Source organism: Syngnathus floridae, chromosome 10 (genome assembly GCF_059516105.1).
Source record: "Syngnathus floridae isolate MCC-2025c chromosome 10, RoL_Sflo_1.0, whole genome shotgun sequence".
Lineage (NCBI taxonomy): Eukaryota > Metazoa > Chordata > Actinopteri > Syngnathiformes > Syngnathidae > Syngnathus > Syngnathus floridae.
This window is the reverse complement of record NC_142422.1, coordinates 6,872,189-6,885,586: the sequence shown is the minus strand read 5'-3', so window position 1 is coordinate 6,885,586 and position 13,398 is coordinate 6,872,189. Positions and strand designations below refer to the sequence as shown.

Sequence of the window (13,398 nt, the reverse complement as noted above, 5' to 3'; positions counted from 1 at the left end):
TCGTTCACAAGTGACTATTGCACTCATATCCCCTGGATTCTGTTATCCTTCCCCTCTTGGGTAGGGATACGACTGGATACTGTGAATTTATCAATGCATAATGCATCAATGCATCTACTGTCCATCTTAACAGTTTAATTGACTGTAGTGTATCATATTGCTCGGATTCCCATCAGTTTTGAACTCAAAAGAGTACCCAAAGTTTAAAAATCTATTTCAGTCCCAACAGCAATCAGATTGCAGCACATTAAAAAAAAAAGTGCATGCTACAGTTTAAGCATGGTACACTTTGCATTTTATGACTAGATTTTCTAACTGACTCTGAAATTAGACTTTTCATTCCAGTTATCAACTTTGTGTAACAAACAAGTTTACTGGATGCATGCGTGTGGGCTGCCTGATTTTTCTTCTGCATTGCAACACAGCAAGTTTAACAGAGCATCTCTGTATTCCGGTTTAATCGGCAGATTAGATGGCAGTCACTCCTCAGTGGTTGTGCTTGTTGCACATGTTGATTAGTCATTAATTGGCAGCGTTCATTATTTGAGCGCAGCAGCGTAAAGTGGGGCTATAAGAGAGGGCCTGATGTCATGCCGGGGAAAGCTGAATAGCACCAGTCAATGAGTGAAAGGACTATTGGAATCCTAATTGGATGAGGATTTTGGGAGAACCAACCTTATGCAATGGCAAGATGAATGCTTTGGAGTTGGGCGCAATATTGTAGTATTGTAAACTGGGGGGTATTGGTGACCCCATAAAGTTTAGCTAGCTTACATCAATGTAAGCTTTTTGACACAAGAACAAAAAGTTAAGCACAGTACAATCACAGTTATTATCAGATGTACTCCATTTTAAACATCATCCAAACTGCAGGTGCTAATTTTAAGGTTGTAATTAAAATTTTATTTTGATAATTGTTTTAGAGAGTGGGGAAGATAAAACATAATTATGATCATTGGGTTGCATAAGTGTGCACAATGTCTTCCTACTGGGAATGTGGCTTTGTTCAGATCAAATCAAACTCGTGTTAAATGGGAATCAAGTACACACCTGCCACACTTTGAAGTGTCTCTGATTAACCCCAAATCAATGTTCTAGGAGGCTTTCCCTGACATTGTAGTCACATCTTACACCACAAATCCACAGAAAGCACAGAAAGGAGGTGGGGGGGGGTCATGCAGGCTGCTACATTACTGGACTGCTGTTTTAGAAACAAACACACACAGAACACAAACCCACATGCACGTACGCATGCATAAAAAACAGGAACACAAATGATGAAAATTGTTTAATGCGATATCTACTCTCTACAATGTATTTAGAAACAATCCTCTGAATCTATTTTACATGGGACTTTAAGTATTTTTCAAAATATCCAAATCGGTTTTCACAACAGTGAAGTATTTAGCAAATGAACTCAATAAAGACGTTTTATACAAGTCAGAAGAGTCTGATCACACAGCTTGTGCCAAAGTGCTCATTGTCACTGGGTTACATTTTGACTACGGACAGCCCACTTGAGCATTCGGCTTCAGAAAAAAAGAGTTGCTTTTAAATCCAGTAACTTGACATACATAAACTATGCTGTGGTCCCCCAGCAGGCATTGGGTTAATGGTGTCATTACATCAGGAAGGGGGGCATTAACAGTATATAAGCCTAGACTAACTAGTGCTGAATGACTGCTGGCTGACGCAAGACCCAATGGAATGCTGCCTAGAGCACAAGCACAAGCTCTTATAGCTCCAATCCAAGTTAATAGGAGATCTCCTCCACTTTAATGTGCCTTTAAGTACATACATTTCAGGAAGAACAAGAGTAGTGTGTGAGCCGAAAGAAAAGCTTTAATGTAAAATAAGATGTCACTTTACACTTCTGGTCTAGCTGCTACCAAGAACACTTTTTCTTCCCAAAAAATTGTTGCATCTGTGACAAAGTATGCATGCGATTTTCTTAGGTTTACAGAATTGATCAAGACAAAACCTTGACGTTTCGAATGATGCAGAAAGAAGAGTATACTTTGCACGGGTTATAATTATGAGCAATATGTGCAGTCAGCAGGCTTTTGGCAGCCTGTAGTCTTGCAGAGTTCATGCCCCATCATGTCTGTGCTTAGTGAGCACTCACTTGAAATAGAAGGCCTGGTGTGAAGGGGGTGAGCGCAAACCACAAATTGAGCTGCCGCCTTGCGCAGAGGGATGGCACCGCAACCTAACTGAACTGAAGGGGGGCAAAGGCAGGGAGAGAAATCCTTCTTGGTTAGTGTTCAAGTTTTTGCTAGCAGTCAGCTGATCAGTCACCTCATTCGATTAATCTTCCACAAATGTGCAAAGCTTCATAAAAACTGGGGTGTTCACTATTAACCAACTGTATTCAAACCCATGGTAAATGGGAGTGAGCACACATCTGACAATTTTTAAGGAGCCATTGATTAACCCCCCAAACTCCTTTGGCTTTGAAATATTCCCCTTTGTGATGCCAGTACTGGAACTCTTCTGGCACATCTTGCATTCCGTATAACAACAGACCCCAACCACCGGGTTGTGAACCACCGGTTTGTGGGGGACTTGGTATGGAGCCACACAGAAAGACTCAACCAAAAATCAGCATCTGTTTTATCAAAAAATGTTTTCAACCAAGAGCTTTTAATGTTTAGTTAATTAAGCTCATGGGATTTATTTCATAATAATGGGATTTATTTCATAATAACATGTTAGAATGTTACAACTGACCCAGATCATAGTCACTCGATTACATAATGTTACATATCACCTCAAGGTAGTATATTACAACTGATCCTGATCCGGAGTTTTGGAATTTTCGATTGCAACATGCATTTTCTATTTGTGTGGCATAAGCATTTTGCATTTATTTGTCGACACTTGAAATTCGTTTGCATAGTAGTTTCAACATCCTTAGGATGGGCTACTAAAATGCTGGAGGGGAGGAGAACTTTGCTACTGGTGCAATGGTGCTACTAGTGGTCCACAGAAAATGATGCTATTTTATATATGGACAAAATACACATGTGCATACAGTCAAAATACATAGTTTTGATATATTTATTTCTTAATGAACTATTTTTCAAAGATCTACTAAATTCCAAACCTAACAACAAAGAGTTTGACGCAAAAAACAAAATAACCACACATTGTATTTTTTGGAAAGAACTCTCCTGTATAAAATAACCATTCTAGAATGGCACAAAACTACTGTCAAGTGGCCAACATTAAGTGCAAAAAAAATCATTTTGTTCATTTTTTTTCCTCCACAAAAATCACCTCACTCAAAATTTAAATATTGGTTACAATACATCATTCTAAATCTACAAAATAAACAGACCTATTCATGTTGTAATTCAGTATAGGGCAGTATGGTACCTAGTGCAAGTGCAACCTAAACATCTCTGTGGTAATTAGTTATATTACAATTTCAACCTACAGTCGATCGCTCCATATTTGCAGTGTGTTTGTGCAATTATTTTCGTTTATATTCGTATTTTGGGTTTTCCTCAGTTTTACCTTGGTTTTGCCCATTTCCTCCCTTTTTTTCTTTCTCTTTTTTGTGTGTGTGCAAAACCTCAGATATTCTTGGCTACCTCATGGCGCCCCAAGGGGCTGCACCAGGGAGACACATGTTAAACATGTTACAGCTGTCCTGTTCCAATTAAAACATTGCATTACGTTCAAGTGTTCTATGCTCTATGGTGCAAAAACGGTCTGGGGACCACTACACTACTGTATCAAACAATGCAATGAGGATTGCACTCAAGTGGGACAAGGCAATTCCACGGAAAACGCCCCCGCCCCTCCACAAGGGAATTGCTCCCAAACTGTGGAGGGGGGGCTGCAGGAGTCCCACTGGATGCAAAAAGTTGCCAGTGTGTTACGCTTGCCTGACGTTATGCAATCGTCAACAACATGACATGCTGGCAAGCGGACGCTGCTTGCCTCCGAATAGCCTGCAAGAGGCTGCCTTGAAAGCAGCGTTAAAGGTGCATGGAAGTTGACACACACACAAGCGGACTCGAGTAATGACAAGAGTTAATTTTAACTTCAACAACGGACAAGAGTTTGGGTAACACGCTGACACCTTTGCATATGTCTTGTATGGGGTGCAGTGGCGAGGAGGAGGAGGACTGAGAGAACGCGTGAGTCCGATGGCAACCACTCACCTTAGGCCACAGAGATGTTTACTACCCTTGCGGACACTCACAGTCGTGTGGAAGTGAAGACACCGGAGCGCCGGTTCAGGCCACGCTGAGCAACATTCCTGGACCGGCAAGCGGAGAATTGAAGAGGAGGCGAGGAGCTTGCACAGGAAAAGAAGAGGAGGCGGAAGGAGTCAAGTTGTTGCAACGGCGAAGACTCCCAGGACAGATCATCCCGCGCGGCCAAGCGGGACCGAAACACATACAGTACACGCGGCTCGCGCGCACGCAGATCACACGCTTGCGCGCACGCAAGCTTCTCCGCCCCTCGGGGCCTGACCACGCCCTCTAAGCGAGGGCCAATGTTACATTTGCAATCATGGGAATAAGACCATGTCCCCGCGCCACAATATTGTTAATTTGGTTTATGTTTGTGGATGATCTTAGATGACACAAAAACAGGCAAACGTGCTCATCAATTTAGGGAGAGGCACAGATGCTTTTTATTGCATGTTTCAAATACTGTGCAGAATATATGGTCCAGTGCATGTCAGTATTTGTGAAAAATAAAATCAAGGTTATGGTTATTGGTCACTGTGGGCATTGAGAACTCCGAAATATATACATCAGTGGCATGTGTTTGGTACTGCTCAAGTTACGTTCCCAGAACTGAGATTTTATTTGTCTGAGCCTCATAGGGGTATTACACAAGACTCCTCTGATGTGAGTTGAGAAAAACATCAAGAGGTTTACATTAGGACATGTGCTGTTGCAAGTCAGACTGCTTTAGAGGTGAAAACCTTTATAATTTTTATTGAAATGTTAGAACAAGGCCAGTTTTGATTTCACATGATCAAGATATGACTTAAGTGTCGGTTGTCAGCTTTAATTTAAGGGGATTCACAAAAAAATATGGGAATTAATTTAAGCAATGTTGAGACACTATACAGAGAGGTGTAATCATTACAATCTTTGTTTTTGATAAAGCCTTTTTTGTGAACTTCATCACATGGAAGTGACAATTTTGCAGACAGCAGTGTTTTGAGCTCCACACATTCTGTGACAATTGTCCAAAGTGTTTTTTCCAAGCCTTTGTTGCATACCGTATCTGCATTCCATATTTGACAAAATCAAACAATTTCATGTGTGAAACAGCGCTAGAGTCTAAAATTAGAGTGCACCAAAGGTCATTGAATGGAGAAATGTGTCAATGGATTTGACCCCGATTTCATTGTCCCATGGAAGGTGCACTTGACACTTGAGAACACACCATGAGAATACACCATGGGAGTCTGAAAAAATCTCAGCGGTGTGCCTCTGCTTCAAGACATCAGGGTGCTCAAATTGTCACTCCATTGTCTTTAACAAACACGTAGTTCTACATATGAGACTGCAAAATGCATGCAAGAGATGCTCACACAGACACACTCACATATCATGTCACTCATAAACGGTCTACCACTATGGGAACAAAGCCTTCTTGCTGTGAGACTGACACTGAGACATAAACACAACACGCATTGTGCTTATTCCACCTCCTCACTTATTCAACACTACTGCCTTTTGTTTCAATTGATTGATCAGTTACTTTGTGGACGACCAAGCTTGAGAAAACAAAGGTCATACAACATCCTGCTGGTTGTGGCTGTCACTGCATCCATCACTCCCAAGTCTGACAACAAAGTTGTATAACATGAGCAAAGGCAGTGAAAGACTGTGGAGACACTTTTGGTGGAAATTCAAAAGATTTTCATGATTCATATTTTATCTTTCACCGAAGAGAGAGTCACATGCTTTGGATACGTCACACCCTTAACAACTTTCACCTCACTTCACTCTAAACACTGTTTAAATTGAGCTCTTGTACTTTAAGCCCCACCTTCTGTCTCTGATTGGTTGTTTATCCTTGGGTGCAGTGGGTCAAATTAGTGTGAGGCCTGAGACAGACAGCTATATCAAGTTAAGTCATATCAAGTTTTAATATGGCTTTTTTTTAATTGAAAACACTGCAACAGTTAGACGAGGTTTCACTGTATAATACAAAAGAACCAAAAATGAAAGAATGTATTGTACTACTTACTTTGACATTAGTTGTGATCAATTGGGCTTAACACACTGTGCAAGCCGCAAAAGCACAGCTGTGTAACAGAATTCATGCACTCAACAGAAATTTGCTCCGACTGCAGTGGTGAGACATTGGCTCTTTTCGCAACATCTATTGTATTATCATCTCCTTTGTAATTGCCATCAGATGTTTTTTGAGTATAAAAGGAATTTCCCACAACAGGAACTATTCTAGGGTTCTTCTTTTTGTAGATCTACAGTGTGCTGCACATGTTTATGTATCAGGAAGCAGTAAGGCCGTGCTAAACTTTAGGAGCGTGATTGTGTGCAGCCACATTGATGAGTCAGTGCGCTGAGTCGCTGCCGGGAAAAACAGCTTGACCGTGGTGAGCCAGAGAGAGCGAGATGTTGCATTATATTTCATGAGGGCAGACGTGCTACTGGAAATGACAAGCCACCGTGATGCTTTTACAATTACTGGAATTCACATTTTCTACGCCAATAAAGACGTTACAAAAAGCACTGTGCAATTACAAAAAATATTTATTCAATCAAACATTAGGTAGACAAAATCATTGTGCAAACTCATTTGGGGAAAAAAGTCAAATGTAGTGGCTTGTAGGAATCTCATCATCAGATGAAAAAGTGTCTGATAATACAAAACTAGAGCCATAGTGATCATTTGTTTACAAAATATACAATATATGCTACTGTGAAATGTGTTCTATTGTGTGACAGTCGAATCATCCAGCAAAATAGGAAAATAACACATTTTAGTAAAACAATTAAAAATTAGAATCAGGGTTGTGTACTCTCTTGACAAATCTTATTTTGAAAAATTGCAGAGCATAAAATAATCTATGAAACTAGGAGTCTCTTCACTCATTTTATTAAACAGCAGCAATCATTTACTAAACAGCAGCAAGCATTTTACACCTGCAAATGGACACTTTAAGTGTTGTCATTCTGAAACTTATTCAGTATAAACGTAGAATTCAAATTCATATTAATGGCAGCAATTGACTCTTCTTAAATCCAATACAGCTCGTCCAAACTGTAAACTTTTCATAGAGGTATCAAATGCAGCAACAGAAACACACTACAAGCTTCTAGTTTCCTAAAAGTGCCGTGTTGCACGACATGAATATTGCAAAGCCAGTACATATAAGTAATGTGGTGTTTGTTCAATAATTTCTGTGCCCTGCAGCCGACATTTCCTTATGTAGGCTACTTTTTTAACAACAAAAGTGAATGCAAACATCAAATGTAAGCTACTTTTCTTGTACGATACACAGTGTGTCTCTGTATAACATCCCTGCCGAACAATTACGTGCATGAAGCCATTTGTGTTAAACAGCAACACAAATCAAAAGTTAGAAGCCAAAAGTGAAGCATCATAAGCTAAAAGGCACTGCGTGGGTCAAAACCATGTTTTATCCTCCACACTAGCATTAGTGAAAAAGTTGGCAGTCTTTACCAGATCAACAGAAAATACACTTTCAAATGTATTTCAATGTGTGCAGTATATTAAATCGGGATATACTAACTTGAAGGTATTGCACGACATTTGGAATGCTAACAGAAAACAATTTTGTACATAACACTGAGCAACACAACACTAGAAGGCATCCAAGTCTCAGCTGTGGTAAACAAAAATAAAACAAGCAGAGCAAAAGAACAGGCTATGGAAGTAGCACAAACCATGTGAAAGATGTTGCTTTCATTGGCACTTATTTTTGTAGAACGCTTCAATTAAAACCCCAAAAGCTAGAGTAAAGATAGCAAGCAAGTTGTTGTTTTATCGAGATGGACACAATTTCCCCAAAGGCCGCCGGGAGTGAGCAGACAAATAGCTCTGGTTGTACAAATGAAATGAGTCATACCTTTCACCTGCGACAGCTTATATCAGACAAGTGTGTGCAACAAAACATTCCTCCGGTAGGACGGCATTCAAAACTACACTCAAAATAACAGTTTCCTGTCATGTTGTCATTTTAGTCTTATAAGTGCTGTCAAGAACTTTATAAGATGGAAAATGTTTTTTCCCCCTCTTATATCCGCCTTACGTCATGCATAAAGATCGCTAACATTGACTGAACATGACCAGTATTTTAAATCTCCAAAGCTCTGCGGTAAAACACAACCAACAAAGAATTTGGGAAATGTTTTACTTTTGGTGGTGTGTTTATTCCTAGGGATGATTGGAGGACATTGCATGCACTTTTCCGAGTCTGCCATTCACTTGGACCGTCTTTGTGGGCACTGCAACCTAGATAGAAAACACACATACAAACAATGAAGTTTCCCTTTTGTCTTTACTGGATAGATCTTGATTCGATACTAATGAGTCATCAGAGAAATTTCACAAGTTACACAAACTTTAAGTTTCCACTGCCGTTGGCTGCTGGGGTATTAATGACTTTATAGGTATTTCAAACAGAGTTTGATGCTGAATTAAACAAACTACATCTTTGTCACACACCATTTTGTGACATGCAAAAAGGACAGGTCACAGCAAGTAAAGGAATTTGATTTGTACATTAATTTTTGTGCTGTGCCGGGCCGAGCCGCGGTATATGGCCCTCCCACACCTGAACCAATTGCTGGTACAGCATTGTGTTTGGCTTGTCAGGCTACCTGTTGCCATCAATAAGTAAATTTGTGAGTAAATTATGATAAAATCATTTTTGTTTCAGTACGCGAACATTTTGGACATTTTTTTGTTCAAGACACAATAAAGGTTTAGAAACAATGGGATAAACAATATCAATTTGTGTCATGCTGACACAATTTATTGAAAACAAACTGCAACTTTATTCAATTTTCTAGCGTAAGATGGGGTCAGCAATTGTGTTTCTTTGCAAAGTTGTGATGGCTTACGACCAAGATTTCAGAAATAAAGTGTTAGACATAGCTAAATTTAGGGTCTTTAAATTTAAACAGCTGCTGCCCACAAAGTGAACTTTTGCTTGCTGGACTAATGCCAATTTAAAATTCATTATAGTTATCTTTGTTTTATGTTTAATTCCCTATATAAGTGAAAAGTGTTCTTTGTTCTGCATACTGAACAAAGTGGACAAAGAGAAAGCCGGAGTTGTCTGCTGTAATTTGATCCATGGGGAAATGTGAGTGCAGTAGTATTTTTTGCCATCGGCCTTTCGCCAAACAGCTCAAGGCAAGAAAAATCTACAAAGTTTCAACAAACTTTACTAGCACAGTATAAAGCGTTTCTCCTCCCACATTCCTACCTTTTTTAGCCTTTCAGCAGCAGATCCAGAGCGGATGGCCTCCATGATCGCTTCCCTGGCCAAGGCGGATGGAGGATCCGTTGTGGTTGGCTTAGACTGGTGCAAGAGCACAGGACGAGGAGAAGGTGCTAACGTGGATTGTGGTGGAAATGTTGCAAAGACAGGAGAAGGGCAAGTCAAAGAAATTGGTGAGGGAGAACAGGAAGTATCTGGCCTTTGGTCCTCTTTTGAAGCCGACCTGAACTTTTCTAACTCATCAGAAGCACCAGATTTGGTCTGTAGGAAGCAAGGAAGCAAAGCAGCGTGAATAAACACAGAATGTGGGATGCTTAAAGTTGATCTTACACTTAATTAGTCATGAAACTAGCAGAACATTCTGTATTTGAAAGATTGTTTGATGAAAGCAAACCTTTTATCAAATCAGTCATATTATGACTAAGACTAATTTTCCCAGGAAGAACGTCTCGGCAGTGACATAATTTACTGTAAGTAGCCACTTGAGTGGTTTACCTTCCTCAGCCTGCCAGTGTTGCTCTGGGCTCTAATAGCAGAAAGAAGAGCAGCCCTCTCATTCTCGTCCGGAGAGGCCTCTTTCGCACTTCGGGCACCAGATGAAGAGATCTAGTCATGTCAATAGAAGAGAAAAATGTAGGTAATATATATGTCTTCTAGCCTACATGTTCTAAAAAAAAAAATTGGGGGCTGATCACAAAGATTACATATACCTATCCGATAACCAGATGGAGAAAAATGTCTGTTTTGATCACTTGCTTCAGTTGTTCACTGAATGTATTCTACTGTATATATTAAAGGGGGAATGCACTTATTCAATGAAAGACGATAAGATATATGTGTATGTGGGGATCGACACAGACAAAACTCAATGTCTCTGATACTACAAAGATCCACTCTCAATTTTACATATGCACACTTTTGATATTGTTGATACTAGTCAGACATTCCAGCCAATCGCAATTTTTAGAAAATGCAAAATACTGTCCGATCCGCCATATTTGATCAGATCGGTGGAAAGTCTGGTTTTAAGTATGTTGTCTTTCTGTTCATCTCACCCACGCATTATTATTCTACACAACAAAAGTTGATGGAGAGCTCACCTTCCTAAGCCTGTCCTTGCCTCCTCCTGCCTGGATGGCCTCCATTAGGTTACTGTGCAGACAAGTCTCTTTCTCAACAGATCGGCACACCACTGGCTTAAACTTTTTAACTGGTCCGAACACGTTCACAGGTGGAGCTCCAGGGAGGACATCACTGTCTGACATACTACGTGAAGGTCCAGGGAGAACACTGCCTTCTGACATACTTCGTGAAGGTTCTGGCATTGCTTGCTTTGTCTTGGGCTTGGCAGTTGATTGTTGATAAGAGCTGATTGATGGGCTGGGGCTTCCACACCGATTAGCCTTACCATCTCGAGTATCGTGTTCAGTTAAAGATATTTGAGTAGGAGCATTTGACTGAAAGTGTTTAATTCTGTCTGATACTGGTCCTAGTGAACGTGAGCTTCCGTTGATGGATTCATGATTTCCTTCCTTGTCTTCTATAACTTCTCTCTGGCTTTCTGACACAAATCCAGGGAAGCTCATAGACCTCGCAGGAAAAGGATGGCAAACACCGGTGTTATTTAACTTATTATCTGTCAATGATATCTTGGAGGACTGGCGTGGATTGACTTGTATGGAGTGGCCCAGCGAATGGAAGGCAACATTTTGCGTTGAAGGAGAAGACTGGGAAGGGGCAGACGCAATGTTGGACTTTTTTGATGTCCTTGGGGTGTATTTATTGATGGCAGATGCCACATACTGGCTGGAAGTACGTCTGGCTGGTTTGAGGAAGGCAGGAAGGTCTGAAGGGAGTGTTGGTTGTGGTTGCTTAATTCTTTCATATACTGAAACATCTTTACCCATTTTTGCTTGTGGCTCATTTGCACTATTCATCGCAGCGCTGACTGCAGTATTCATAATTGTGTGTTGTGTTTTCAAGACTTCTCGTCTGTCTGTGTTCATTGGAGTTACGGCATTGTGAGTATTTTTAATGTTTTCAAAGCTCCCCTTGGCCTTGTCAGTCACACCTGAGCTACAAGGAAGAGCATGTTCTTGTCTTTCACTACAGTTCCAAAAGGCTTTGGCTTTTTCGACAAGTGGACACTCCTCACTTCTGGTAATTCCTGATTCTGCTGCATCAACTACTCGGTTGTGGTGATCAAACGATTTCATAATATTTCCTTGCTCATCAATTTTAATAGCACTAGCAGTTAATTTGGCAGACGCATTTTGCATTCCACCTTGCATGACAGAAGGCTTGGGAGGAACAACAGTGAATGTTTTCATACCAAATCGAGAGGTGGGATTGCAAGTGACTTTCCTAGGCAACGTATTTGAGCTGAAGTTATTTTGGTGAACACTGTTCGTATCTACTTTTTCTGTGGACAATGATCTCTGGATGGCTTGGGGCAGGACAACACCGTCCTCGTGTAAACGATGAGTGTTACTCTTTGTGACGATATCAGATCTGTGAGTTATCATGCTTTTGCTGTGTTCCGGGGAATTGCAAGGTTTCACTGTTGACAGTCTTTGCGTATCGTCTTTCAGATCTTCATTTTTCTTTTCCTTTGTATACCCACTTGACCGATTTCCCGGTGCGATGCTATGCTGATCAAGATTAGCATTCTGAATGCTACTTTTTGTAGTGGAAGCAGCTGTGTAAGCATTATTGTTTTTGTTGCGCCACTCTGAAGCACTCTCTGAATCTGTGATAAAATAGAAAAAGAATGATTAACTTATGACAGATCCCAAAGGAAGCTCCCACTCTGTTTTTTTGTTGTATGCACACGCCCACACGAGTACGTAGTACAGGAGGGAATAAAGGGGTTATTTATTTCTATTTCAACATTTTGTTTCAAATAAACCCATAAAAAACAATGTTATGTTTACCTTGGTTCTTGGGTTAGAATGGTTAATTGTATTTCCAATCATTTCAATGGTAGAAATGACTTACATTTGTTTAATAGTCTTGGTGTAAGTTAATTTTGTGGACCAAGGTTCCAGTTCTAACAGTTTAGCTCTAAATAGAAGTTAATAAATCCAGCCGAGACCAAACAGTGCAGTATCTTGGCTATTAATTTGTCTTACCGTTACGATCCGTTAACTTCATCCCAGCAAGTACTGTTGCCTTTTTGTCTTCGACAAGAGGTTTATAGTCTTCCAGTATTTCATCTATGGCAGTGACCGGGACATTCATGTCCACCACAGGCACACCACGAATCACTGTTGAAATGTGATTATTATTTTTGGATAAGAGTCATTGTTTAAAAGAGGACAAAAACATACAACTGCTTGGGAACATTTAATATCATCTCCTGCAATTTGACAATTCTAAAGTACGGATGACTCACTGAAGTAGGGTGAACTGCGTACTATGTTTTTATCCATATTTTATCACTCTTGACAGACTAAAAGAACATAAATTTAATATATGATCTGAAAACAGTTTCTTAATAGTAAGAAAATAATATTTTAAGCAAGTTAGATTGTTAAACGGTACAGTAACATATTACACTGTGGGTTTGTTTCCTCACCTGAAAGGTCTGCTTCCAGGCTCATCTGATGGAGCCATTTGTATTTCTCTTCAAAGGTGTTTATATTCCTTGACTTTGCCTGGAGGTTGCTTTGACTGCAACTGAGGACCGTACACAAAAATAAAACTCAGTGGACATCAACACACAGATATTGGACAGTATTCTTGCATGCAGAAAAAAGATGAGGGAAAGCAGACAGCTATAACAGGCATACAGGGTTGTTGCTCTTAACAGTTTGATGAATTTGATTATTGCCATATATCAAGAACCTTTTGTGCAATTCAGATATCCATCGCTTTGAGGGTCGAAAAGACGATTCTTACGAGATACAGTACTAGCAATTCAA

At 40.1% G+C, this 13,398-nt stretch overlaps 2 protein-coding genes across 11 annotated transcripts in view; both read right to left on the bottom strand.

The window, feature by feature from the left end:
• The window catches only part of LOC148392158 (growth factor receptor-bound protein 10-like), a 44,543-nt gene extending 40,088 nt beyond the window's left edge, over positions 1 to 4,455 (bottom strand). Inside the window, exons 1-2 of one of the 4 annotated variants that reach the window (XM_088386043.1) lie at positions 4,173 to 4,453; positions 2,126 to 2,218 (exon numbers count right to left, since the gene is read on the bottom strand). The gene's annotated coding sequence lies outside the window, so the exon portion shown is untranslated. Of the gene's footprint in view, positions 1 to 2,125; positions 2,219 to 4,172 lie in introns of all 4 variants that reach the window. The other 3 variants (XM_088386045.1, XM_088386042.1, XM_088386044.1) reach the window with 3 other exon arrangements.
• A 2,282-nt stretch (positions 4,456 to 6,737) lies between these two features.
• Positions 6,738 to 13,398, bottom strand: part of cobl (cordon-bleu WH2 repeat protein) — a 38,460-nt gene continuing 31,799 nt past the window's right edge. For all 7 annotated transcript variants that reach the window (XM_088386040.1, XM_088386039.1, XM_088386038.1 and 4 more), the window contains 6 exons: positions 13,053 to 13,153; positions 12,607 to 12,741; positions 10,576 to 12,224; positions 9,971 to 10,081; positions 9,461 to 9,736; positions 6,738 to 8,481 (listed from right to left, as the gene is read on the bottom strand). In XM_088386040.1, coding sequence (XP_088242166.1) covers positions 8,404 to 8,481; positions 9,461 to 9,736; positions 9,971 to 10,081; positions 10,576 to 12,224; positions 12,607 to 12,741; positions 13,053 to 13,153 — 2,350 coding nt within the window. In that variant the 3' untranslated portion in view covers positions 6,738 to 8,403. The remainder of the gene's footprint in view (positions 8,482 to 9,460; positions 9,737 to 9,970; positions 10,082 to 10,575; positions 12,225 to 12,606; positions 12,742 to 13,052; positions 13,154 to 13,398) is intronic.